The sequence below is a fragment of the Erythranthe guttata genome, chromosome 10, assembly GCF_056151865.1.
Source record: "Erythranthe guttata isolate IM_541 chromosome 10, IM_541, whole genome shotgun sequence".
NCBI classification, from domain to species: Eukaryota; Viridiplantae; Streptophyta; class Magnoliopsida; order Lamiales; family Phrymaceae; genus Erythranthe; species Erythranthe guttata.
The window spans coordinates 18,115,516-18,140,154 of NC_142542.1; the positions used below are offsets into that span (position 1 = coordinate 18,115,516).

The 24,639-nt window shown below is 34.0% G+C and overlaps 3 protein-coding genes across 9 annotated transcripts; all 3 read left to right on the top strand.

The window, feature by feature from the left end:
* Positions 1 to 3,005: 3,005 nt before the first annotated feature.
* On the top strand, positions 3,006 to 9,410 carry LOC105965844 (cationic amino acid transporter 2, vacuolar). Its single transcript, XM_012990392.2, has 14 exons — positions 3,006 to 3,570; positions 4,040 to 4,241; positions 4,320 to 4,404; positions 4,526 to 4,666; positions 4,761 to 4,879; positions 4,951 to 5,047; positions 5,561 to 5,733; positions 6,060 to 6,126; positions 6,230 to 6,388; positions 7,258 to 7,546; positions 7,646 to 7,751; positions 8,414 to 8,526; positions 8,652 to 8,727; positions 9,113 to 9,410. The coding sequence occupies exons 1-14, from the start codon at positions 3,402 to 3,404 to the stop codon at positions 9,267 to 9,269; spliced, it is 1,953 nt and encodes a 650-aa protein (XP_012845846.2). The 5' UTR covers positions 3,006 to 3,401; the 3' UTR covers positions 9,270 to 9,410.
* Positions 9,411 to 10,694: 1,284 nt separating this feature from the next.
* LOC105965848 (uncharacterized protein At4g18490) lies at positions 10,695 to 18,377 on the top strand. 5 transcript variants are annotated; one of them, XM_088824143.1, is made up of 16 exons: positions 10,695 to 11,072; positions 13,041 to 13,142; positions 13,558 to 13,678; positions 13,983 to 14,165; positions 14,294 to 15,160; positions 15,277 to 15,474; positions 15,549 to 15,677; positions 15,784 to 15,921; positions 16,264 to 16,443; positions 16,538 to 16,706; positions 16,820 to 16,887; positions 16,979 to 17,018; positions 17,130 to 17,309; positions 17,389 to 17,499; positions 17,595 to 17,686; positions 17,866 to 18,377. In XM_088824143.1, exons 2-15 carry the CDS (start codon positions 13,079 to 13,081, stop codon positions 17,649 to 17,651), a joined length of 2,505 nt encoding a protein of 834 aa, XP_088680269.1. In that variant the 5' UTR covers positions 10,695 to 11,072; positions 13,041 to 13,078; the 3' UTR covers positions 17,652 to 17,686; positions 17,866 to 18,377. The 5 variants fall into 5 exon arrangements, with proteins under 5 accessions (XP_088680269.1, XP_088680268.1, XP_012845850.2 ...); XM_012990396.2 differs by having other exon boundaries at positions 10,748 to 11,179; positions 17,766 to 18,377; XM_088824141.1 differs by having other exon boundaries at positions 10,748 to 11,179.
* Positions 18,378 to 19,269: 892 nt separating this feature from the next.
* LOC105965846 (NADH--cytochrome b5 reductase 1) lies at positions 19,270 to 22,789 on the top strand. Of its 3 annotated transcripts, none has more exons than XM_088824144.1 (10): positions 19,270 to 19,498; positions 19,838 to 19,967; positions 20,350 to 20,491; positions 20,592 to 20,682; positions 20,765 to 20,842; positions 21,256 to 21,336; positions 21,495 to 21,584; positions 21,723 to 21,788; positions 22,336 to 22,422; positions 22,514 to 22,789. In XM_088824144.1, the coding sequence occupies exons 2-10, from the start codon at positions 19,853 to 19,855 to the stop codon at positions 22,604 to 22,606; spliced, it is 843 nt and encodes a 280-aa protein (XP_088680270.1). In that variant the 5' UTR covers positions 19,270 to 19,498; positions 19,838 to 19,852; the 3' UTR covers positions 22,607 to 22,789. The 3 variants fall into 3 exon arrangements, with proteins under 3 accessions (XP_088680270.1, XP_088680271.1, XP_012845848.2); XM_088824145.1 differs by having other exon boundaries at positions 19,407 to 19,494; XM_012990394.2 differs by having other exon boundaries at positions 19,475 to 19,697.
* Positions 22,790 to 24,639: the final 1,850 nt, after the last annotated feature.

Here is a 24,639-nt window from a genome sequence, read left to right on the forward strand (position 1 = left end):
CCAGCAGTAAAAAAGTATTTTTTTTTCCTAATAAAAAACAGGTAAAACAAATGTACTTGTAAAATTAATTTCAACAGTAATGCACAAAGGTTCTATATTCAATTTGTCCATTTTCTCACTAAAATACAGCCTACCATATTATTATATGTCAAGTTTCGTTAAATAGTTGAATCCCTTTTTCAATATTAGAGACGTGCACACTATAATGTGCTTGACTTTTGTTTATCTATCCTCATTGAGGGTAAAAACGACTATAATTATTATACCGCGACGGAACCAGAAGAAGGTCATAGGGGCCACGACCCCCAACATTTCTCAAATCATTATTATTTTATATATTAATAGCACTAATATCTCTCATCCCATAATTTTGTTAGTGCATTCAACCCTCAAACTTAGAATTCTGTCTCCTCTAATATTAATATATATCTATTTGAATTTTAATCTAAGTTTAAAAAAATATGTTCGAATATTTTGTTTCATTGTTAAATCAATATGAGTTTGAACGGATTCTATCAAATTGAACATGAATTCAACTTCAATAGCGACGTACTTTTTTTTTTTTTTTTTTTTTTTATGAAATTCAATATTTTCTTAACAAAGCAAGCTCAAACTCAAATCTACTTATATACCTATATGTTTTTTTTTGGGTAGGGGCACCTAGATTTTAATTAATTAATTAATTAACTAATTAATTAATGAATAAGAAGTGGATATTGGGAAAGAACATTAGGTAGCCGTGTGTTTCAGTCTGCACATGATCTTACCATAAATAGAATAGTCCTATATATTTATATAATATAATACTTGTCATAATAATAAAAAACAGTGCTGTTATTTTCTGACAAAGAAACAAATGTGTGAAAACCACAACTTTCCTATTCTCCAAAGTCTGATTATTACTTATTAAAAATTCGAATATAAAATGTACAAATAATCAAATTAATCAATATTGGTTGGACCCCCTCCACGTTCAAAACTTCAAATAATGTGGGTCGCAATTAATATACTTATCAACTTGTACTACTACACAACTAAAAGAAATGTATGAAGTTTCACCATGGTTGATGCTCAAATACACAAGTTTTTTTCTTAAAGAAGAAATCTGCAGTCAATCATATAAGTGCATTAAGTAAATTTATAGTTTTTTTTAAAATTTAGAAATTTGCCGTCAATCATATATATATGTGCACTAAGTAAATTAAACTTATACTCGTATAATAGTTTGCAAATTATTCGAAAGATGTAAATAACACTAAATTAACGATGTGTGACAATCTCCAAATAACGACCAGCTGCTTCAATTGACTCAGGCTCATTTGACTTGCAAACCATACGAAAAGACGTAAATCACACTAGGTTAACCATGCGCAACAAACTCGATCTAGCGACCATTGACAATGAAATTCGAACCTGAGTCGATCGACGCAGGCTCACTTGCTCCAACTGCTAAACCATTCATTGAGGCACACTCAAATAATAATAATAATAATAATAATAATAATAATATGGATGATGCAAGCTGGATTGTCCTTAAATGATTATGTGTGTTTGGCATGGGCAATGTGTAGGATCTTGAATTCTTGATGGGCCCCCAAAATATCCTTACTTTGGATTGCTTGTTTGACACAAACAACACACATATATATACACACAAACAGGGAAAAAGTCAAATTCAGTTCAAAATTTATCTAAATATTTAAACAGCCTTCTATATACTTAGTAAAAAAATTAAACATTAATTACGGGTTATTAAGAAAATGGAAGTGACTAATTGTGAACTGGGAGTAAACTGCAAAAACTAACCCTGTGTAATCCCAAAATAGCAAAAAACCCCCTGTGATAAATAAACTAGCAAAAACCCCCCTGTGAAATTATTTAAATAGCAAAAACCCCCCTATGGAACTATTTGAGGGTTGACTTGATATAAAAAGACACAAATACCCCTGGAGTCTTGCAATTAATAAATTCTTATATTTTATAAATATTTTAATTATTTTATTTAAAAAATAATCAATTTAGTTGTTTACTATTTTTTTTAATTTCTAAACAAATAAATTAAAAAGAATAAATATACATATAATATGTATATATATAAATACATTTTGAGGGTCAATTTTGTCATTTCAAGTCTAAAAAATCAGCTAGGGGGGATTCTGCCTTTGACTAAATTTCACAGGGGGGTTTTTGCTAGTTTATTTATCACAGGGGGGTTTTTGCTATTTCGAGATAACACAGGGGTAGTTTTTGCAGTTTACTCTGTGAACTGGTTGTCCAGATTTCACGTAGGACTATTGTGAGTTGCCAATGCGTGTGTTCCTAAAATTCAATTTTATATTAACTAATAACAATTCTTTTTTTTTCTTTAAAAGAAAAACTAATAATGAGAATTATGCAGCACTCAACTTTAATCCTAAGAAACGCACACGTCTTCTTTACTAAGAAATTAAAAAAAAAAGAGAAAAAAAATAAAGGGTAAATTAAACCTACACCCCTAATGTGTGCTTAAAATAACTTTAATGTTCTTGTAATATCAGTAATTACAATCACCCCTGAAATATTGTTAAAAACCCTAACGGAATAATGCATTGGATAAGTTATTCCGATGTGGTTCTAAACATACTGTTAGTTTCCGCCAATGGTGGAGATAACATAAAGTTAGGGTGTGACATGACTCTCCTAACATTTCTTAAATCAAAATGTCGATGATATCATTAACAGTCCCGCGAGAAACAAATATAGTGCATATATATCCCGAAGAGACTAAATCTTAACTCCGATCATTGTTTCATGGGTGTGATTTTAATTACGAAATACCACAAAGACCTTCAACTTATTTTAGCATAGGGTTTATACATATTTACCCTAATAATAATAAATAAATAAACATAAAAGGGGATCTAAATGGTAAAAAAAAAATAATAAAAAAAGAAAAATGAGTGTGTGTCAACAGTCAAATTGCGGTGAGATATTAAATGAAGATTCAAGAATCCCACAACTCTCTTGCACCACCATTGATCATCTTTTTTTTGCTTCTTTATTATTGGGCAAACCCCATCAAATAGATACATACACACATACTCTATCAACATTCATTCCTCCATTCTCTCTCTCTCTCTCTCTCTCCTCTTTCTCTCTCTGTAATCTTGCAGCTGCAACAGCTCCCCTCAAACTCCGCAGCCCCCAAAAACAAAAATTCCCAAAAAAATCTTCAACCCGTCTTTGGGATTTTGCAGAAAGGGGGCTGCTCGATTGATTCCCGCTTCAAGATTCCTCTTTTCGCCCATATGGAATTCTGATTTTTTGTTCTTCCGGAAAATTTGTTGAAAGTATCCATATTTGGCAAGAAAGATTGAATCTTTGGGGACCCAATTGAAATATCAAATAAATTGTGGGGGGTTATGGGGGTTGTTGGTGATGCAGAGAATAATAATGGAGGGAAGTTTGGTGTTGGGGGTTTGAAGACACTTGTGAGGAGAAAACAGGTTGATTCTGCTCATACAAATTCAACTGAAGGTGGTCATCATGGTTTGGCTAGGGCGTTGACTATTCCCCATCTCATTGCCATAGGTAAGACCATGGTCAAACACTTGTGTCTGAATTTCATTGTTTCTTGATCTTTATTGTTTTCATGGATTCTTGAATTTGTGTTTTGCGATTTTCGACTTTACTTGTTTTACGCATTCGGCTCGGAATCTGGGGTAGTCTGTGTGTTTATGGATTAAGTGAAGTTTTAAATATGAGTTTGGTATGTGTGCATTTGTTGCTGCAAAGGCATTGACATAGGATGGAAAGATTGATACTATTTACCTTAGGCCTCGTTTGGATGGGTAGATTAGCCATGATTAACTAAATAATTGTACTTTGTTTGATGTTTGGGTAAACCCAATTACTTCCCAGGTCAACCCTTTTAAGGAGCTTAGTTTTTTGGGTGTCGAATAAAACAACTGGGTTTTCATTAGATTATTTAATCTTATCCCGGCAACCAAACGAGGCCTTAATCGATGGTTTCTTGGATTTTGTTTGAAAAATCTTGTAGGAGTTGGTTCGACGATTGGTGCTGGAGTATACATTCTTGTCGGTACAGTTGCAAGAGAGCATTCGGGGCCCGCACTTACATTCTCATTTCTGATAGCTGGAATAGCAGCTGCTCTTTCTGCTTTCTGCTATGCCGAGCTCGCTAGTCGTTGCCCTTCTGCTGGAAGTGCCTATCACTATTCCTACATATGCGTCGGAGAAGGGTACTTTTTTTTTTTTCCCCGAAGTATTGAATTTTTCCGAATTTCTTTTTGTATGTTAACACATTTTGCTTCGTGCAGTGTTGCTTGGCTGATCGGTTGGGCGCTGATATTGGAGTACACTATCGGAGGTTCGGCTGTCGCTCGCGGCATATCTCCTAATCTGGTGCGCTTCCGGTTCCTCCGATTTTTTTTTTTTTTTTTTTTTTTTTTTTTGCAGTTTCTTGATTAGTATTTGGTATTGACTTGGTTTCGAATTGTGTTTTTTTCTTCATTTCTTTCGTCAGGCTATGCTTTTCGGAGGTCCGAATAGCCTGCCATGGTTTCTAGCTCGACAAACCATCCCCGGACTTGGATGCGTGGTTGACCCGTGTGCCGCCATTTTAGTATTCTTGGTCACTGCGCTTCTCTGTGTGGGAATCAAAGAGGTCTCCTTTTTAATCTCGTCGCCTATTTTTGTAATTCAAAAAAAAAATTACCCTCCTCCGAAAATTTGTAACTCGTAATTTGATATTTCTTCAGAGCACGTTTGTGCAAGGAGTCGTCACTGTAGCAAATATTTGCGCCATGGTCTTCGTCATTGTAGCTGGTGGATACTTAGGCTTCAAAACCGGATGGCCTGGTTACAAACTTTCCTCCGGGTATTCAATCTTTTTTTTTTTTTTTTTAATTTTTTTTTCTGGGAGTTTGTGTAAATTTATTATTTTTATAGATATCTTCCGTTTGGAGCCGATGGGATGCTAGCTGGCGCTTCAACTGTTTTCTTTGCATTCATAGGATTCGATTCGGTTGCTAGTACAGCTGAAGAGGTGTGCTGTGCTATCTTGCAGATATTTTTTATTTTTTTATTTTATTAATTATTATTTTTTGGGTAAATTATGGTCATCCCTGAAGTAAGGTCAAATTACGAAAACCCCCCTCATGTTTGGGTAGTTACAACCACTCCCCTCAACTATGAATCTTCTACACGTACACCCACCCTTATGGTGTCAAATTCTATGATGCACCACGATCTGATGTTTACAAGTCAAGAGACACATTTTATGATCTTGTTTCAAAATGTAGATCTCGAATGGGATAAAACGGACAAACTGGAGAATATTCCATATAACTAGAAGATTTCACTAAATTTGACACCCACCGCAATGGTGGACGTGTAAGAAGACTCATAGTTGAGGGGGTGATTGTAATTATTCAAACATGAGGGGTTTCTTCACAATTTGACCTTACCTCAGGGGTAGCCGTAATTTACCCAGTTTTTTTTTTTTAATAAAACAATTTTCTTGAAAAGTTAATAAGGAATGATTTTCTTTCATGTGCAGGTGAGAAACCCTCAGCGAGATTTGCCGATGGGAATCGGTTTTGCACTGTCGATTTGCTGCACTTTATATATGTTGGTTTCCGCAGTTATTGTTGGTTTGGTACCGTATTATGCAATGGATCCAGACACTCCGATTTCCTCTGCTTTTGCTAGTCACGGAATTCATTGGGCAGCGTAAGTATATATATACATACAGTTAAACCTCCATAAATTAATACAGTCGGGTCCAGCCAAATTTTATTAATTTAGCGAAATATTAATTTTAACGAAATATTTTTTAACACGTTGCCTTCGAGTCGGGACCGAGAAAACATATAATTTAAACGAGGTTATTAATTTATCGAGTATTAATATTAATTTATTGAGGTTTTAATATATATATATATATATATATATATATATATATATATATATATATATATAGACACACACACACACTCACTCAATTTTTCATTGCCAATCTTTTTATTTTATTTATGTTGGCATTTACTTTAATACAGATATATAATAACTCTTGGAGCTTGCACTGCTCTTTGTTCGACATTGATGGGTTCGATCCTTCCACAGGTAACTGATTATTTTTTTATCCGTGCAAAATAACTGTATTCGAAAGTTCCGTATTTTTTTTTTTTATTATTATGTTTTTATTTTATTTTTGTGTATATCTCAGCCGAGAATACTTATGGCAATGGCAAGAGATGGATTGCTGCCATCTTTTTTCTCCGATGTGAATCAAAACACTCAAGTTCCGATGAAGGGCACTATCGTAACTGGTATTCTCGCTGCCACCTTGGCGTTCTTCATGGATGTCGAACAGTTGTCCGGAATGGTATATACTGCTACTCTCTCTCGTTTTTAAATTCTCATCAATTGAATTTCACTGTATACTCGTAGTATATACATAACTTATGGGTGAAAATTGGAACGGAATTTCCGTATTTCGCCGATTCCGAAAGTAGTGATTTTTTTTCGTTTTTTTGTGGAATGGAATTAGATTCCAATTTCCGATTAGATTTTATTTTCCTAAAATATTTCCAAAAATTCTATTTAAAGAAAATCACACTTATAATATCAATATTATTATGTAATTTATATTATAGGTGTCTAAAATAATGGAAATTCCGAATTCCGTCAATTCCGAACCGAATGTTCCGGTTTCTGATTTTTTTCGGAACGGAAATGAAATACATATTAGATTCCGATTTCCGATTTCCGATCAAATTTTAAATTCCAAAAGTATTTCCAAAAATCCGAGTTTTTCTGAAAATTACACGTATAATATCACAATGTTATTATGTATTTTATATCCTAAAAAATATTATTATGTATCTTATATTATAGGTGACCAAAAAATGAAAAACCTGAATTTTTCCAATTCTGATACTAATTTTCCATTTCTGAATAATGTTTTTTAATTCCGAATTCCGAAAGTTCCAATTTTTTATTAGATTTTAATTTCCGAAAATATTTCAAAGAAGTCCCTTTTTTCCCGAAATTTACACTTACAATATCACAACATTATTATGTATTTTATATCATTGGGGACTGAAACAATGAAAAATCCGAATTCCGCCAATTCCGATATATAAATAAAAAAACGATTTTGGAACAAGTTTTTTCTGAATTCCAGTTTCCGAAATAATTTATACTACACAATATTTTCCCACTGGTCTTGATAACCGTAATTTCGCTTTGCAGGTTAGTGTTGGCACACTTCTTGCATTTACAATGGTAGCAATTTCAGTGCTTATACTGAGATACGTACCCCCAGACGAGGTCCCACTTCCATCGACTTTTCAAGGGGCGATAGATACAGTTTCGATGCGATATAGTGTAAGCAATAACAGTCTCGCAGATTCCGATATGGAGAACACCAAAGTTTATCACGGGGTTACCACAGACGATTCTGCCCCTATTTCTTCAGTTATCCAAGAAGAAACAACCATCGAATATCCTCTCATAGAGAAACCAGCTCCGAAATTGAACTGTAATAAATTAGCTCGTCGTTTATCGATAGAAGCAATTCTAGGTTTTAATTAATTTATTTATTTAGGGTTTAATGCTTCTTTTGTATTATACTTTACAGGTATGAACGAAGAGAAGCGTCGGAAAATTGCGGGATGGACAATCATGTTTACGTGTGTTGGCGTGCTCGTTTTAACTTCTGCTGCTTCAAGTTTGACCCTCTACAGGTATGTGTGATTTATTTATTTATTTGTAATCATTTTATTAAGGGTTAAATACACTTCACACCCCTGAAGTATAGCCCATGTGACACTTACCCCCCTCAAAAATAATTATTTTATATTTTAAAATTTAAAACATAATAAACATAACAATATAATAATTATTGGATCATATAAAATTGAAAATTAACTAAATTTAAATTATTGGAAAAGTATTAAAAAATAATATATATTGTATAATAATGAATGAAAATATATTTTAAGAAAATAATGAACTAAAATAAATTTAAATACTTAAGATTACTATTAGTTATATATTGATTTCTTAAAATTTATCTATATGAATATATTCGATTAATTGGTCCAACAATAATTAGATGTTATTTATTAAATATGTACCCACCGCAAGATAATATTTTTAAATTTTTAAACATTGCATTTTTCAACAGATTTAATTATTCTTTTAGTTATTCCTTTCAATAAAAGAGAAAATTTTAAGGTATTATAATTTAAAATACAAATTAAATTGTGATTGAGGGGTAAGTGTTACAGAGGGTACACTTTAGGGGTGTAAACTGTATTTAACCCTTTTATTAATGAGTTTAATATCATATTTTTCCTAATTATTATTTTCGGAAACTAATTTTTGAAACCCTATTTCATTGCAGCCTTATTCGGTTTTCGCTTTGTGGAATTGGTGGGGCCCTTCTTTTGTCCGGGCTGGCGGTGCTGACCTGGATAGACCAAGATGATGCGAGGCACAGTTTCGGCCACACGGGAGGTATATTTATTATTGGATCCAACTATTCTTTTTTTAATTCCGATTTTCTTGCGACAAATTTTATCGCAAGATAAATGGATGTAGAATTAGGACATCTTTATATGACTCGCTGTTTTCTGTTTCAGGGTTCATTTGCCCGTTTGTTCCGCTTCTACCTATCGCCTGCATTCTGATCAACGTCTACTTGTTAATTAACCTCGGGTGAGTATACTTGCATATAATAGCTATTTTTGTAGGTAATACAAATCGAGTCTTTTGCATTCTGCACCCTTGTATTTACTCTAATTGTCAAAGTAGTCCTGTTTTTTTTTTTTCGGCATACCACTTTAAACCCGTTTTTCTTTATTTTCTAACTGTTGAAAAATTTCACTATGATGCACTATTTAGGGGGTTTTGTGCTAAAAAAATTTATTACAAGGGGGCGTTTGGCAATAACATAACAAGGGGAATAGTTTTTTTCAATTCGATATAATACAAGCTCACGGGGGTGCTAAAATGCAATATACTCTAAAAAAAATCCCTTTTAACTTCTAAAATCGAATTCACTAAATTCGTTTTTTGCACTACGTGAATAATATCTATGCAGTTCCGCTACATGGACACGAGTGTCGATTTGGCTGGTAGTAGGAGTACTCGTCTACATTTTCTACGGGCGAAAAAACAGCTCGTTGAGGGACGCGGTTTATGTTCCAGCAGCCCATGTCGATGAAATATACGAGAGCCACTCCGACCTTGTGCTATAAAATTATACAATTGAAATCGTCTTTTTTTTTTTCCCTTTTCGTTTAGTTTTTTTTAGCGGCAAAATCCCAAATTGAGCAGGTTTTAATTCTGTTTACAGTGCTTTGGAGGCAAATCTGTGATCTCAGATTTGCTTGGAAAAAGATTCTCTCTCTCTCTCTCTCTCTCTCTCTCTCTCTATATATATATATATATATATATATATATATATATATATATATATATATATATATATATATATAGCAATCATTGTGTGTTTCAGATCTCAGAAACACACACACAGGATTTGTTTGTAACATATATATGTTAAGTTCAGTCAGCAGTGTGTGTATATGTATCTCTTTTATGAAACATTTGTAAATATTTGTGAAGTTGTTTTAATCATTAGATTGCAATTGAAGTTTGTTGTTCGGAATGAATTTATTATTGTTGTTGGAGCAATTTAAGCTTTTGTTGTTCTATTAGGGGTGACGATTTACTCAATTTGGATAGGATTCGGTCACGATCCATGTGGATCGGATCCTAAAAGAATCGGATCCAAAATGGATCGGACATAGACCAATTCGGATTGGATTCAGATGGATTCATTGCATCTTTAACTCGACCGAATCTTTGTCTAGATTCATGTGGATCGGATACAAAAAAAAGAACCGGACCCAATATCTACCTATATGAATGGATCCAAAATTGATTGGATTTAGACCGTTTTGGATTTGATCTAGATGGATTAATTGTATCTTCAACTCAACTTATGTGGTTGAATATCTCGACTTACATGATTTAATATCTCAACTTATGTGGTTCAGAATTCATTATACTCAATTAATGGCAGCACTCAGAGCCATGGAGTTCGATCGCGATCATGATATGCATCGAGTCGTTTTAGAAAGCGATTCCAGCACCATTGTTGCAGCTATCTAAGGTGAAGGAGGGTCTTCTTTTTTTTCAGCTTTGGTTACTTCATCGACGATATCAAAAGACTCTCATCTGTATTTGAAGACTTTAAAGTTTGCCACGTCAAAAGGGAAGGTAACCGTGCTGCCCACGAAATTGCAAAATTGTCCCTATGGTCGACTTTTACGGCTGATGTTCTCCCAGATTACATATCTAGTATTGTAATTTCTGATTTTTCTCATTAATGGAATTATAAGTCATACCTACACATATTCACACTCACAAACACATTCACACACTCATGCTATTAATGAACAACCATGTACACATGCACACACTTTTGACACACACATAACACACACTCTCTCTCTCACACACACACACACACACACACACTCGAACCAAATTTTACACACACATACACACATCCGACACACCTTTAGAAGCTCGATTAAAAAAATAAGCTACACGAACTCGACATGTGTTTGGCTCGACGCTCGATTAAAATTCAAACAAACTTGATCAATCATGCGTTTGGTTCCGTTTACACCCTATTAACATGTCGATTTTGCGGCAAGAGTGGGATACATATGGATACATATATCAATAAGAATTATATTATCCATTTTAAAATATACATTTATAAATTGTATACTATTTAATCATTTGTCTATCTATTTTTTTCTCTCCCTTATTAAGATCCTAAATCCTAATGTATGGGTCAACCAATTCCAATAGCCCAATCCATGTTAATACTCGGGTCCGCTCGGGTCGGGTCCGGTCGGATCGGATCGGATCGGATCCGTCACGCCTTTATATAAACCTTACACTTCAAATAACATTAGCGCGTCCCCTCTCTCTCTCCGCGGTGTCTTCTCGCAGACTGCAATTTCAAGCTCTCCAAAATCGAGGTTTCTCTATTTCATTACACGCGTGTGTGGATATACGTATATGTATCTATATATATCGATCGCAGCATAATCATCTTGCGTTTGCGACCTGTCAAACTCTTACACCGGTAAATTTTGATCGGTTGTTCCTACTTTTTTCCTCGATGTGTAAATACGATCTACTGTTTTCTGTATCTGTCGTGTTTTTTTTTTTTATTTTTTTATTTATGGTGATAATTACGGCCGAATCGTTTAGGATTAGTTCAGATACTGCCTGTATTATGCTTTATTTGTTGTTGAAGGCGATGTCCAGATTTTACGGAAATTGATGTTTGGAGGTATTTTGTGGATTAAGGTTGAATTATTACGAAATATCGTCTGATGTTTTGTAATTAGGTTAAATTGATCATTGTCTTACAATTTCTGAAATATCCGAGGGTGAAGAATAGGAGAATTGAGAAACAAGAGATTCACATGAGGGAAGAGAGACAAACTGAGTGAGAAAATAGAGAGATAAAACAAGAGAAATAAAAATTGGTTGCGTTTATAGTGCCTGCTCAGTATCAGAATATGCAGCGGAATTGCCGAAGATGGTGAAATAGCAGAAAAGGATGACATTTGTATGGCTTATTGATAAATTTTCACTTATCTGAAACAAACGAGTAGCAACTAGATGCTTCGTCTGAATAATAGAAAATACTTGTGCATGTTCAATTCGATGACTGGGTATTCCACTTGCTTTAGATCTTGTGCTGAAGGATCAGAAAATGAGGAACCGGAAATGTCATAGCAATCTGTCTCTCCCAGGATTAACCATGTTGCTCTCATTTTAATCAATTTCCGCTTGGTGATTTCTAGTTTTCAGACTTTGCTTTCCATTGAAGGGGTAAGTTAGCTTACAGGAATTAGTACATCTAGGACCTCTCTTTTGTATTTAAATTCCTTCATACACGAGAAATGCCATAATACTGTTTGCATTAGTTTCAGCCTCTATTAAAAATGGCTTGAAAAATTGGGTAAGTGGACACTCGATTAATTACCGCAGGCTTGTTTGGTTGTAAAGCTGAGTCTGGTTTCCCTTCACTCCATTTAAAAACTTTCATTCTTCAGCATATAATTTGTCACTCTGATAACCAACCCCGTAGCCTCTAATGTGACTTATGTTATAGCAAGTATAGTATGACTTAAGTTCTCCAAATATTTGTTGTTTCATGGAGTGGGCTAGTTGACTGCTGTCACTTTGCTTGGATTAAGGTATGCCTCTTTCAAAGATGACATCCTTCAGTATTTTACTTGCATTTTGCCAAAGGAACGTTTTTATTTTCGGCATGTGACGATTCCTGTAATAGCTCGCACTTTAGTACTGCATTGTCCTTAAATGGAGAAATTTCTGAAGGCTTCATAAAATTATTTTGAGCAGGAGCTCATGTTTCACTGTTAGATCTCTGTTTTTTTTTTTTTTTGTTTGAGAAGATACTGGATTCTCTGTTGCAATCACTGGAAATAGTTAGCCTATAATCCTATAGGATCTCCCTTCCTAAGTAAATTCAGCAAACATTGACACGAAACTAGTTTCAGTTTATCTTTACTTTATTCAGCATTTAAAATGACCTTCCTCTGTATTCTGTACGGATGATTTCATACTTCTGTCAAACTTTCTGGACCATGTTCAGTGATAAATCCCCTCAGAATACTATGACATCCTCCCCAGTTTAATAACTCTAACTGGAAACTCAAAAGGGTTGCATTGAGTTTTGTTCTCTGTAAACAAGAGTGTATATGAGACAAATGGTGAAATACTTGGGCAGACGCAGATAATATTGTGAATAGTATTATTAGAGTCTTACCATCTTTTGACAGATCGTACCTGAAGTTGTTTCGTATATTCTCTAACGTAATGATGGAAAACTGCCACTCTTTTAAGTTATGAACCTTTTTGTTATCTTGTATCACACTTTTATGCTAAACGAGCATTGCTTTTGCTTGCAGAATAAAAAACATCAGTAACTGCAGACTGAGATAGTGAGATGGCAGAGTCTCAGAAGGGAGATTCTTCTTCTGTTAATATGAAGGAGAAAAACTCATTGCTAGGTATTATCATATTTTCTTGTTTATCATATTTACAGGAAGTACTTTTGTAGCTTATTAATTATTCAGCAAGAAGTAGGTGCATGGCTTTATTTTTGTTCTTTACTTTAGAAATTAGATCCCTAACACGTTTATTGTCGCTCCATCCCCTAGTAAGTAATCTAAGAGTCAGATGGAGCTAGGAATCTCATAAAAGCCATTTTTGACCTCAGACTGCATGTGACTTAAGTGGGAAACCCGACAGGGAAGCTGAATATGGATGAGATACATCCTAATTGTGGGACTTTTGATTTGTAACATTAGAAAACCTGTCTACTTCTATTATGTATTGCACCGCTGCAAGTGTATACTTAATATAAAACTATATAATCTTCATCTGATAGAAAATGCTATTCGTTGTTTGTTATGCTTAATGCAGATATGGATATTGGGAAGGACTTCCTTACTTCTTGGAAATCAATGGCAGAAGGAGATGGAATGGATTTTGACCTTACACCGGTCACTAAGGGCAATAAAAAATCATTTCAATTTGACAAAGCGTAAGTTTTATGAAATCCTTAGCTTATTTCTGATTTCATTAGTTTGATGATTTTGTAACTACAAAAATATGTATAGCGGAAGTTATAATGGTTTTGGCGTCTCTAGATGAATGATGCCTGGGCATTAAGAGCTAAATTCCCTGGAATTTTCTGTTAGCCTTTTGCTTCTCCATAATGCTTAATTATGGAGTTTCTGAGTATCAGTAAAGTTTATGGTTATCAAATATTTGACGATATGATTGGAGCTGGAGTTGAGAATGGCAGTTATTAGTTAGGACTAACGAAATTGCTGCCAAAATTTCAGGGATATGGATTTTAACTTGGATGCTGATTTTGGGAAGATGTCATCTTTCAATATGGATATGTCAGATCTAGATATCTCCCCGCCACTTAAAAAAGATGCAAAATCCAAGGAGTCGAAAGAATCATCCAGTGGAAAGAATAAAGGAAAAAATGATCGTTTTACTTTCGCATTTGATTTTGATGAGTAAGTATGCAGACACTGCTACTTTTTTAAAGTTCTTTTGTTGTATGTTTCTGTGCATACTTCATTTTGTCAAGGCCATTCTATATGAAGGCTGCATTAACAGTGTATTTACATTTCCTTAAATCTAGGTTGGATAAATACAATTTTGATTCAAGCCCAGCGAAAGAGGATTCAAAAGCTAGAAGGGACAAAGATAACAAAGAAAGTTTTCTCAATGGAAGTGCGTGTCAAGATAAGGAAGATGCTATGCACATGAACCTAATTGGAAATACGAGTACCTTAGAAGAAGTGCCCCAAAAGGAATCTGTACCCGGTACTGAGATTACTTTTGACATAGATAGTCTAGTTGAAGGGAGTGCAGATCTTGAACCCACAAGGAAAAATTGTCCCTCTAATTTGGCAATGGACGATGGTGCTACTTCAGAACATTCAGCTGTAATTGATGAAGTTGCATATGATAAAGCAAAGATCATTCCAGAGGCAACAATTGCTCCAATGGAATTATCAAAAACCAGTCGATTCAAAAATTTGGTTTCTTCAAAAGGAGTTGATCTTGAAGCTCATATTGGAACCGATCCCGTGCATGATTTGTCATTTGATACTCTCTCTAAAAATGAGCCAAATGGAGGTAATTCATCAGAGACAAAAGATAAGTCTGACTCCATCGATACAAATGGCACCGTCTCAAATGGAGAGAAAGATGTTAATATGATATCAATATCTGGCTCAACGTACAATTATGAACACACAATGTCTGATAACCCACAGCCCCTGCAGACTATTGCGATCCCAGAGAAGAATAGTGGTGAGAAGACTCAGGCTGGGCTTGAAAATCGTGTGATGGATAATAGAGAGAAAACTGAACGAGGTCAAGTTAGTGAACTAGTTGAAAAATCTCGTACAACTAGTGATGTATCAAAGGTGCTCTGTGACACACCACCTGGCAGAGAGAACCAGGAAAATGCTTCGAAAACCCTCAACTTATCCTTAGTCAGGTAAGATTATGTATGCCATTTTGTATTAAGCTCAAAGAGTTGTATTAATACGGAAAGTTTTATGAAAATGAACTCTTGAAATTTTGCTAATGGTGTTTGATCTGTGGTTTTCATAGCAAGTCCAGTCAACCAGCTGATCAGTTAGAGAAAGAAACAAAGAACAGAAGAGAAAACCTTGTTACCTGCTCAAGGTTTTTTATTCAGGCACAGAAACTTGAACGTCCGGTGCAGAAGGTGTCAACACAGACAACATTTTCCTCATTAAGTAGTAATAAGATGGGCTCCATTCAACCTGGTTCAGCTGAAGGCAGAAGGTCTGTTATATTTATAATTCAAAATATCTTCGTGAAGCATTCATTCTCAAATAAATTTTTCTTATGTAAAACAGGGACCGCGATAGTGTTCAAAGTGATAGAAAACTAGTTTCCCTACCCTTGCAAGATTCTAAAACATTATTAAGGAGGGAACCTCCACAGATACGGAGTAAGGAAAGCTCCAAAGTTCCAGCGATTTGCGGGTGATGCTCGTCCCACAATTCAAGTTTAAATTTCGGTTGAAGCCAAGGGTAATAAGAAGATTACTTTTAGTAATCTGACAAGAATGCCCTTGTTAACATTGTGCAGAGAGGTGAGCAGTGCTGATGGGTTACAAAATAGGAACAAACGGAACGATCCTTCTACTACAGAAAAAGAGGACATGGTGAAAACGAAACCTGCTCCGAGGCAAACAGAAGCGAGAATGAAGGATCTAGATACTCTCAGGTCTGGCATTATTTTCTTGCTCAATCTACTCGAAACTTTGATATTGATTCTCAGAATCAAATTCTTACGGTCTTTCACATTCTCAAGTTGTGTATCGTACTATTTATCGTTGCCTAGTTTTATTCCTGATAGTTAGATTTGCACTGGAAAGACGTTGATACTAATACTTCCATCTCTTTTTGTCTTTATTTCTGAACTTTTGGTAATTTTTTTATACACCATTATTCTGGCTATGAAATTAGGATGTTTAACTTAGATACATTACTAACAGTGGCGGGGTTATATTGTTGAAATCAAATAATTCGTGAAGAATTTGGATTTAATTGGTTTATCTCTGTGAAGCTCTGGTGCAGCCTTTCCCTGTTCAAGCATGGAGATGTTCAAAAAATCAGCATTTAACAGTGGACATCCAAGAATTTTAATGTCTCCAACAACAAAACTTACTTCTCTGGAAGAACATGCACTTTCTTCAATTGAACGTGGCAGAAAGACCTCCAATCCTCATGGACTAAAACTTTCCGGGTAAGTTCATCTATAAATCTTCACGAGTCTTTCTAAGGTTCTAGATGGAGAATTGTATATGTTGATGAAGTTCTATCCAATCTTAATCTTTCAGTTTGAGCCTTGAATCAACAAAATCCCCAGTTCGGAAAGATACTAAATCAGTGGGAAACAGCTGTCAGAACAGAGTTTTACCAGGAAAAACACCATCTGATATTGCCCGTATTCCTGACTCGCAGAAGAAAGCACCTTCTCCCTTACCTTTAAAGAGAAAAACTTTGGAGGTAATCCTTTTCATCTTTATGTAATGTTGAGAGATCAATAGTTATTTAAGTATCATCGAAGAAATCTAACTAAATGACCCCCAGAAGATGACTGCAATTTGTTTCTATAACAGGATAATGGTTCAGATATTATTGCATTGCATCCGTCTAAACGTCTCTCCCATTCACCAACTGCAAACAGGTTCATGTAAATCCATTACATATGATAATTGTTGAAAATGTTACTTTTTCGATTGCGTATTCTCTGGCATGATTGTTTGTGAAATCTGCAGAAATCTCATGGACGCATCAGAAAAGTTTCTTGACAAAAAGGTGATTTCACGAGTGTACTAGTGAAATCCTGTGAAAGCACCAGAAAAAATTCTCGAAAAAAGTTCACATGAATAAAATATTCGATCAGATTTTTTTTTTTTCCTTTACTAGGTACCCAGCACCAATATCAAGGAAAACGATCGCAGCATCAACAGTAAAATCGGCAATTGCCAAGTCTCGACACTTCACATTCCTCATGAAGCGAAGATTAAAGATTTTGAGATGTCAACATTCTCGATTCAAAATGACAACGTTAAACAGGCTGAAGCTTATGGCAAGGAACTTGATCATGTAAGAATAATTGTCGTTTCATAGCTTTTTCTGGTCTTGAATGGTGTGATGGGGGATAAGTGTTTTGTTTGTTTTGCAGCTATGCAACATGCTGAGGAAGAAACATGACGAAGCAAAAGAAATATTGGTTGGAGCTATTGTGAACAGCAATAAGATGCTGTTGCTCAACAATCCTCTTTTCGATGAGAAGATATCCTTCAAGCTTTCCTATAGTTATGCGTTCAATTTTTCGTAATACATGAAATAATGAAAATATAAATTGTGTGAACTTTAACTATCGATTACATTCGCGCAACTCAGGATTTATTTGCCAGATTAGCACTTGATGGGATTCATGGATGAAATCATCAGCTAGAGCATTTATAACCCGTACAAAGGTAGCGTCTCTCTCTCTCTCACACACACACACACACACACACATATGTGTCTAACGGGATTTTGGAATGTGAAATGCAGCATTTTCATCAATAGTCTGGGGGACTGCTATTGTAGTTTGTTTTTCATTCTCAGCTTTGTTATGGTAAAAGCCACGATAATCATTTTAGTTCCTTTGCAGAAAAGGTTCTAACCAGTTTCATACCGATACTGTTCGTGTCCGTCTCGTTGGTTGAGGTATACTAACGTAGGCATTAGCTGGTTTAGTCACGAATACAGGTATTTAGCATGCATTGCCTAGCTATTATCATATCAACTGGTGTTCGATGTTTCGAAATCTATTGCATCACACACGAACAAATTTTATACAAACGTGTTAAACAGAAAGAAAAAAAATCGACTGAGTTGTAACGAGTAGCTTGCGAATTGTCCAAATTGGATGGTCCCGATAACAATTCCGGCGTATACTATACAGTTGTAATAAAAGAACCGTGACATCAAATACTTGGTAGTTAGCTAGCCCTCTGGCCTGAAGGTTTGGCTGGTTTTTGAAATTTGAAGGACCACTCACTAATTGATAAGATTGTATAGAATGGGTTTTCATTTGAGTTTGACATCACATATGAAATGTATGTATTCTAGATTATGTTTCTTTAATTTAGAGAAATAAAATACTCAAGCTGTTCTCGTAAATTACTGTCACACTGAGGTAAGGTCCAATTATGAAAAAATCCCTTATGTTTGGGTATTACAACCATTCATCCCTTCAATTATGAATCTTCTTACACGTCTACCTTTGCGTCGTCAAGTTTAATGAAATCTTCTACAATATGTGGAATATTCCACAGTTTGTACATGTTTTACCCCAGTTTGAAACAAGATGATCTAAGATGTGTCTTTTTCCTTGTAAATATCAGATTGTGGTGCTTTAAAAACTTCATTTTTTGCACAAACACAAGTGCAAACTAGAAAATATTCCACGAAATCTAGAAGATCCTATTAAATTTAATACGATAAAGGTGGAACTGTAAGAAGATTTACGGTTGATGGTAATTGTAATTATTTAGTCAAGAACAATTTTTCGTAATTTAACATTACCGAAAGAGGTGGCCGTAATTTACCGATTTTCCAAAACTAAACTACTTTTTAATATAGTTAAAACAACTAAAGTTAAAGATATAAGTAAAAGGTGAAAAATTCTACCTTTATTTTGACACACCGCCTACTCCCATTATCTTTAAGATATAGTAAGTTTTCCCTTCTCTAAATTCATGGAAATTTCGGTCAAAATAAAAAGTAAACTTTTATTTTGTTATTTTCTTTAATAATATATGTGCATAAAAAAACGATTTTTTTTTAATTCTATCGATTACAATCCAAAAGGAAAATTCGAGTTAGAACATTTTTTTTGTTCAAGTCCAAATTGTTCTGAAAAAAAAAAGGTGGAATTGATTTTCACTTTGGAATAAATTTTTAAGTTTTTCAAAAGTGTGTCCGTCCAATTTTTACCCCTAATTGGAAAATAGGAAGCATTAGTGTATACAAAATTGATTAAAAATCATCAAAATTCACAATCAAATTCGTTGACAAAGTGTATTAGAAAAATAAAAAGGAATGGAGAATTTTGCATAATATAATCAGCAACATATATGGGTACAAAAAAATAAAAAATAAAAAATAATAATAATAATAAAAAATAGAAAATAGAAGCATGGCGCACGTGGTGGTGGCACACTGGTTCTTGGAATTCGTTAGGTAAAGATAAAAACCAGGGGCTCCGGGGACTGAAGTGGAGAACACTGTAGCTGGGGTAGGTAGGTGGTGTTGATTTTTCTTTTTTTCAATTTTCAATTTTCAATTTTCAATACCAAAATTTTCTTTTTTCCTCACCTACTTTGGCAATCGCCATTTCGTTTTCAGACACTTCTTATTATTTATTTAGCCGCATTTTTCATTTCCTTTTTCTTGTTTTTGTCACTGATTTTTATTGAAGATTCTTTCCCCTGGTCTCAAGTATGTTAGAACAAATCTTGGCATCTTTTCTTTTTTTTTTTTATTCTATTTTTCAAGATTTTTTTGCTGCTATATAATCAGGAGTCTGCATTTTAGTTCTCATTGGATGAATTCAATTTTTTTGTGTGAAAAAAATTCAGGTTTTTTGGTAATTCATGGGAGGTATGGATTTCTTGGCTACATCTGAAGGGCAATTGTTTGTTGGTGTTGCTGTTGCTCTTGTTGCTGTTGGTGCTGTGTATTTCTTGTTTTCCTCCAAGAAGCCCAAAGGTATTCGATGAAATGTCTAAGAGAATAAAATTCCACTTTTTATTGTGTTTTTTAATGTTGTTTCTGTCTAATATATGTTGATTGTTGCTGGGTTTTTGTCTGGTGGCTTGCATTGAGCCTAAAGATGATGTATTTGGTTCTTCAATTAAGAAAATCTTCATTTTCGGCTTAATTTTGTATGTAATATGAAGTGGGTTGATTTTAATTTAACCATTTCATGTATGGATTTGGGGTCTGTGTTTCGATTTGTTCGAGTGGATTTTGCATTAGTTTTCGAGGAGGATAAGAAATTACGAACACGTTCTTGCATGTTGTATATAAGACCTTCTATGTTTTATATTGTCGAATCTCTACTTATTAGTATATCTTCTCTGCTTGACAGTTTGCTTGAATCCCGAAACTTTCAAGGAGTTCAAGCTTGTCAAGAAAACGCAACTCAGCCATAACGTAGCAAAGTTCAAATTCGCTCTTCCTACACCCACTTCCGTTTTAGGCCTTCCCATAGGGCAACACATAAGCTGCAGGTTAATTTTGTCAAAATTAATATCTAATAGAATTCGTTTTTAATTGGTTTATATATGGCGTACCGTTTACAATTTGTTCGGTGGAATGGTTTTGTTACAGGGGCAAAGATGGTCAAGGTGAAGAGGTCATTAAACCATACACTCCAACTACTTTGGATTCCGATGTTGGGTATTTTGAGTTAGTTATAAAGGTGCGTTTCCCTATATTTTCACCACCCGTTTATTTGTTTATGCAATAGCATTAATACTTATCAAATTTGTGCTCGATGATAGATGTATCCACAAGGAAGAATGTCTCATCATTTTCGAGAAATGCGTGAAGGTGATTATATGTCCGTCAAAGGACCAAAGGTACAATGCTGTAATCCTATTTAAGACTTAATCTTTATGCGATTTAATTTTTTTTATTATTGTCGGCACCCACATACCCCTTTCCTCAAATTCAAAACGAGAAGAACAAAAATTAAATGAAAAATGAAAATTTACGTGGAAGAATTTTAGAGACAAGTTTTTTTTTTCCTAGAAGCTACTGGTGCTGGATTGCTTTCTATTGGTTATGTCGATTTAATTTGATATTTACACACACACACACACACACACACAGACACACACACACACACACACACACACACACACACACACACACACACACACACACACACACACACACACACACACACACACACACACACACACACACACACACACACAGAGATATAAATCTTGAAAGCTGATTTTGTTTGTGGTTTATTTAAAAAAAATAGGGTCGTTTTAAGTACCAACCGGGCCAAGTGAAAGCATTCGGAATGCTTGCTGGCGGATCTGGAATCACACCAATGTTCCAGGTTAATAATATTCAACAAAATTATATTCGTGTTTTTTCCTCAATTATTTTCTTTTTTTTTCATTTATCGATTGACCTTTAACTAGATTAATTTGTCGTAGATGGAAAAAGGTTGCTAATTTACATATCTTGTTATTTATTTTTCGGTTTCGATTTTAGGTTGCTAGAGCAATCCTCGAAAACCCAAGTGACCACACAAAGGTGCATCTGGTTTACGCTAATGTTACTTCTGATGACATTCTGCTAAAGGTAATAAATATCAGCGGAATTTTTTTGTAAATGAATTTAATTATAGAGGCAATGTTTGTTAATTATCCTATTATCTTATTACGATGGATCCTTGTTACAAATGTTTTTTGCCTGAATACGGTTATTTGTTGGTTGCAGGATGAATTAGATAGTCTTGCAAAAAACTACCCAGACAGGTTCAAAATTTACTACGTACTTAACCAGGTAATTTCTTGATATTACATATCCTTTTTACGGCATTCCGAACAATTACAATTTCGCTTGGATTCTTTTTTTGCTCTCATAATCAGTAATATATAAGTCTTGGGTTTATAAATAGGCAGCCATGAAAATGTGATATTTTTTCCTTAGTTTTTACGCTCTATAAATACTTAAATATATTTGTACGCACATACACTTAGATGTGTGCGTGTTTCGGGTTTTTGGGTTTTCGGGTTTTTGTGTTTCGGGTTTCGGTTTGAGTTTTACCGCATTTTACAGCTTTCTTGATCTTATATACATTATTAATTAATTATTGTGCCCATGTATGTTTGTAGCCTATGTTTTATGTTTAATAGGAGGCTGAAAATAAGGCATTTTAAAGTCTTCGATTATGCATAATCAGGGGTAAATGTGTCTTTTTGTCTTCGTTTACGAGGGTACTAACGATAGCTACGAATTTGGTGAAAATTCCTTAAACATTAAAACCGATTGCATCTATAATATATATGTTAAATTTGATAAGTGATTATTTTGTTTGATTTTGCAAAAGCCCCCGGAAATTTGGAACGGTGGAGTTGGTTTCGTGTCAAAGGAAATGATTCAAGCTAACTGCCCTGCACCAGCATCTGATATTCAGGTTCGAATCGAGCTTTATTAAATTCCGAAAAATAAACCAAAAGTAATTAATACTATAAATGGATAATTTAATTATTAATTTGGTGTTACAGATATTGAGATGTGGTCCACCTCCAATGAACAAGGCTATGGCTGGTCATCTTGAGGCTCTTGGATATTCTTCTGAGATGCAATTTCAGTTCTAATTTTTGCCCTTGCCATTTTTTTTCTTCTAATTTAAACTTTATTTTCGGGTAAAATTACGTTCGAATATTAGGATATAATTTTGCTTCCCTTATTTTTTATTCTGCAATAATGATTTTCAGAGAAATTGTAAACCTTAATCTTTTGTCAATCATAATTAAATAAATTATCCCTTGGTTGAGTTATTTATGAGCTAGATTAAAATAAGATATGAAAAAGAAACAAATTAATAATATTTTCAATTTCAAGGGTATTTGAGCCTTTTCACATCAAAAAATATACTCCCGGTTGTAGATATGGCGAGTGTAGTGCACGAATGGCTCGCAGGGGCTTTATTGATCTTGACTAGATTTTATGGGGGGTTTCTTGCTAATTTTTTAGCTCATGGGTATTTTTTAACAATTAAAAGTTACAGAAGGATGGTAAATGCTAAAACCCTAGCATTACAAGGTTGAATCGATATTGTTTTAAGTTTGTTTGAAGTGTTATCGAGTTTCAAAAAATTATACTACTATAGCCTTTCACCTCATTTACGATAAATTCTTTGGTGCGTGTATAATATGCAGTGCATATTTTTGTCTACGGTTTCACTAACAACCCCTCAAGAAACAAATATAGTGCATATCGGTCCCCTAGACATGAAATCTTGGCTCCGGTAATTTGTTTCAGGGAATGGCTGTAATTGAAAAAACTACAAGGACCTTAAAATATTTTAACATTCCTCAGGGGTGTACATGTAATTTACCAAACAATATATAAAATTCAAACTAACCTTCTCATTAATTGTTTTCAATTAGTAGTAGGGGTGGTAAACGAGCCGAGCCGGCTCGTGAACTCGACGAGCCGGCTCGACAAAGGCTCGAACTCGAGCTCGGATTTTTCGCCAAATATAGTTGTTCGCCAGCTCGCTAGCTGGTTTTTTTTTTTTTTTTTTTTAATATTTTATATATTATATATTATATATTATAATAATAATAATTATTATATATTATCTATTATTATTATTATTATTATTATTATTATTATTATTATTATTATTATTATTATTATTATTATTATTATTATTATTATTATTATTATTATTATTTTATAATGTTTTTCATTAGTTTTAAAAAAATATATAAATATTTTTTAATAAAAAATTAATATTAAAAAAAAGCCAAAAAAAAAAAAAAGACATAATGAGCTCGAGCTCGAGCCCAAAAAAAATAACTCCATGAGCTCGAGCTCGGCATAATGGACTCGAGCTCGAGCCTGCCAAAACAGCCGAGCTCGGCTCGTTCACATCCCTAATTAGTAGTATTTTTTTGTCAACTAATTAGGGCCAATTATACTACCTAGGATCTATCAATACTTGGAAGTTGAACCTGTCTTAGTTAAAACCTGTTTGAATCATACTACAAATATACGTTTGAATAAATTTCATGTCATGTGATTATTTAAACGAGACCTTATAATAAAATGTTTTTTTACACATTTATCAATGAATTTTCTGATTTGCATTCATTAAAAAAAAATTAATTTTCGATGCTGATTCTGCTCACAATTAAATTAATGTTCTGCTCATAATTTCAAATCTCAAGAAACATCATGTGACAAGGTTTTCTGTGATTGGTTCGTATTGAATGAACCGGAATAAGTGCAGTAAAAAAACCTACACTCTCGTATATAGTTTGCATGTAAATCACAGTACGATCTAACAATCGTTGGCAAGATAATTCGAACTTGGGTCAATTGACACAAGTTTACTTGCTACAGTCATTAGGTCATCCTTACGGGACAGAACAGTAACAAAGTTAAATTATAATTATTAAACGTTTTTGTAATTTATAATTTTCAATTAAGAAATCAAAAATCTTTAAACTTGTGGATATTAGTAATTATCTGATAATAATATTTTTTTTCTTAAAAAAAATTGGTGATAGATTTTTTATGAAAGTGTACTTAATTTATAATACTTTTTTTTTTTTCGTCGTGGATTTTTTTTAATAATTATTTTGTCATTCTGGCAGTTGGAGCAAGTGAGCCTTTGATA

Excerpts from the sequence above, each read along its gene's own strand:
- LOC105965844 (XM_012990392.2), top strand. The coding sequence starts at position 3,402 with ATGGGGGTTGTTGGTGATGCAGAGAATAATAATGGAGGGAAGTTTGGT. Across the intron at positions 6,389-7,257 it reads TCGAACAGTTGTCCGGAATG|GTTAGTGTTGGCACACTTCT; the intron begins GTATATACTGCT and ends TTCGCTTTGCAG. Across the intron at positions 8,728-9,112 it reads TACTTGTTAATTAACCTCGG|TTCCGCTACATGGACACGAG; the intron begins GTGAGTATACTT and ends ATATCTATGCAG.
- LOC105965848 (XM_088824142.1), top strand. The coding sequence starts at position 13,079 with ATGGCAGAGTCTCAGAAGGGAGATTCTTCTTCTGTTAATATGAAGGAG. Across the intron at positions 13,679-13,982 it reads TCATTTCAATTTGACAAAGC|GGATATGGATTTTAACTTGG; the intron begins GTAAGTTTTATG and ends CCAAAATTTCAG. Across the intron at positions 16,888-16,978 it reads CATTCACCAACTGCAAACAG|AAATCTCATGGACGCATCAG; the intron begins GTTCATGTAAAT and ends TGAAATCTGCAG.
- LOC105965846 (XM_088824144.1), top strand. The coding sequence starts at position 19,853 with ATGGGAGGTATGGATTTCTTGGCTACATCTGAAGGGCAATTGTTTGTT. Across the intron at positions 19,968-20,349 it reads TTCCTCCAAGAAGCCCAAAG|TTTGCTTGAATCCCGAAACT; the intron begins GTATTCGATGAA and ends TCTGCTTGACAG. Across the intron at positions 21,585-21,722 it reads CTGATGACATTCTGCTAAAG|GATGAATTAGATAGTCTTGC; the intron begins GTAATAAATATC and ends TGTTGGTTGCAG.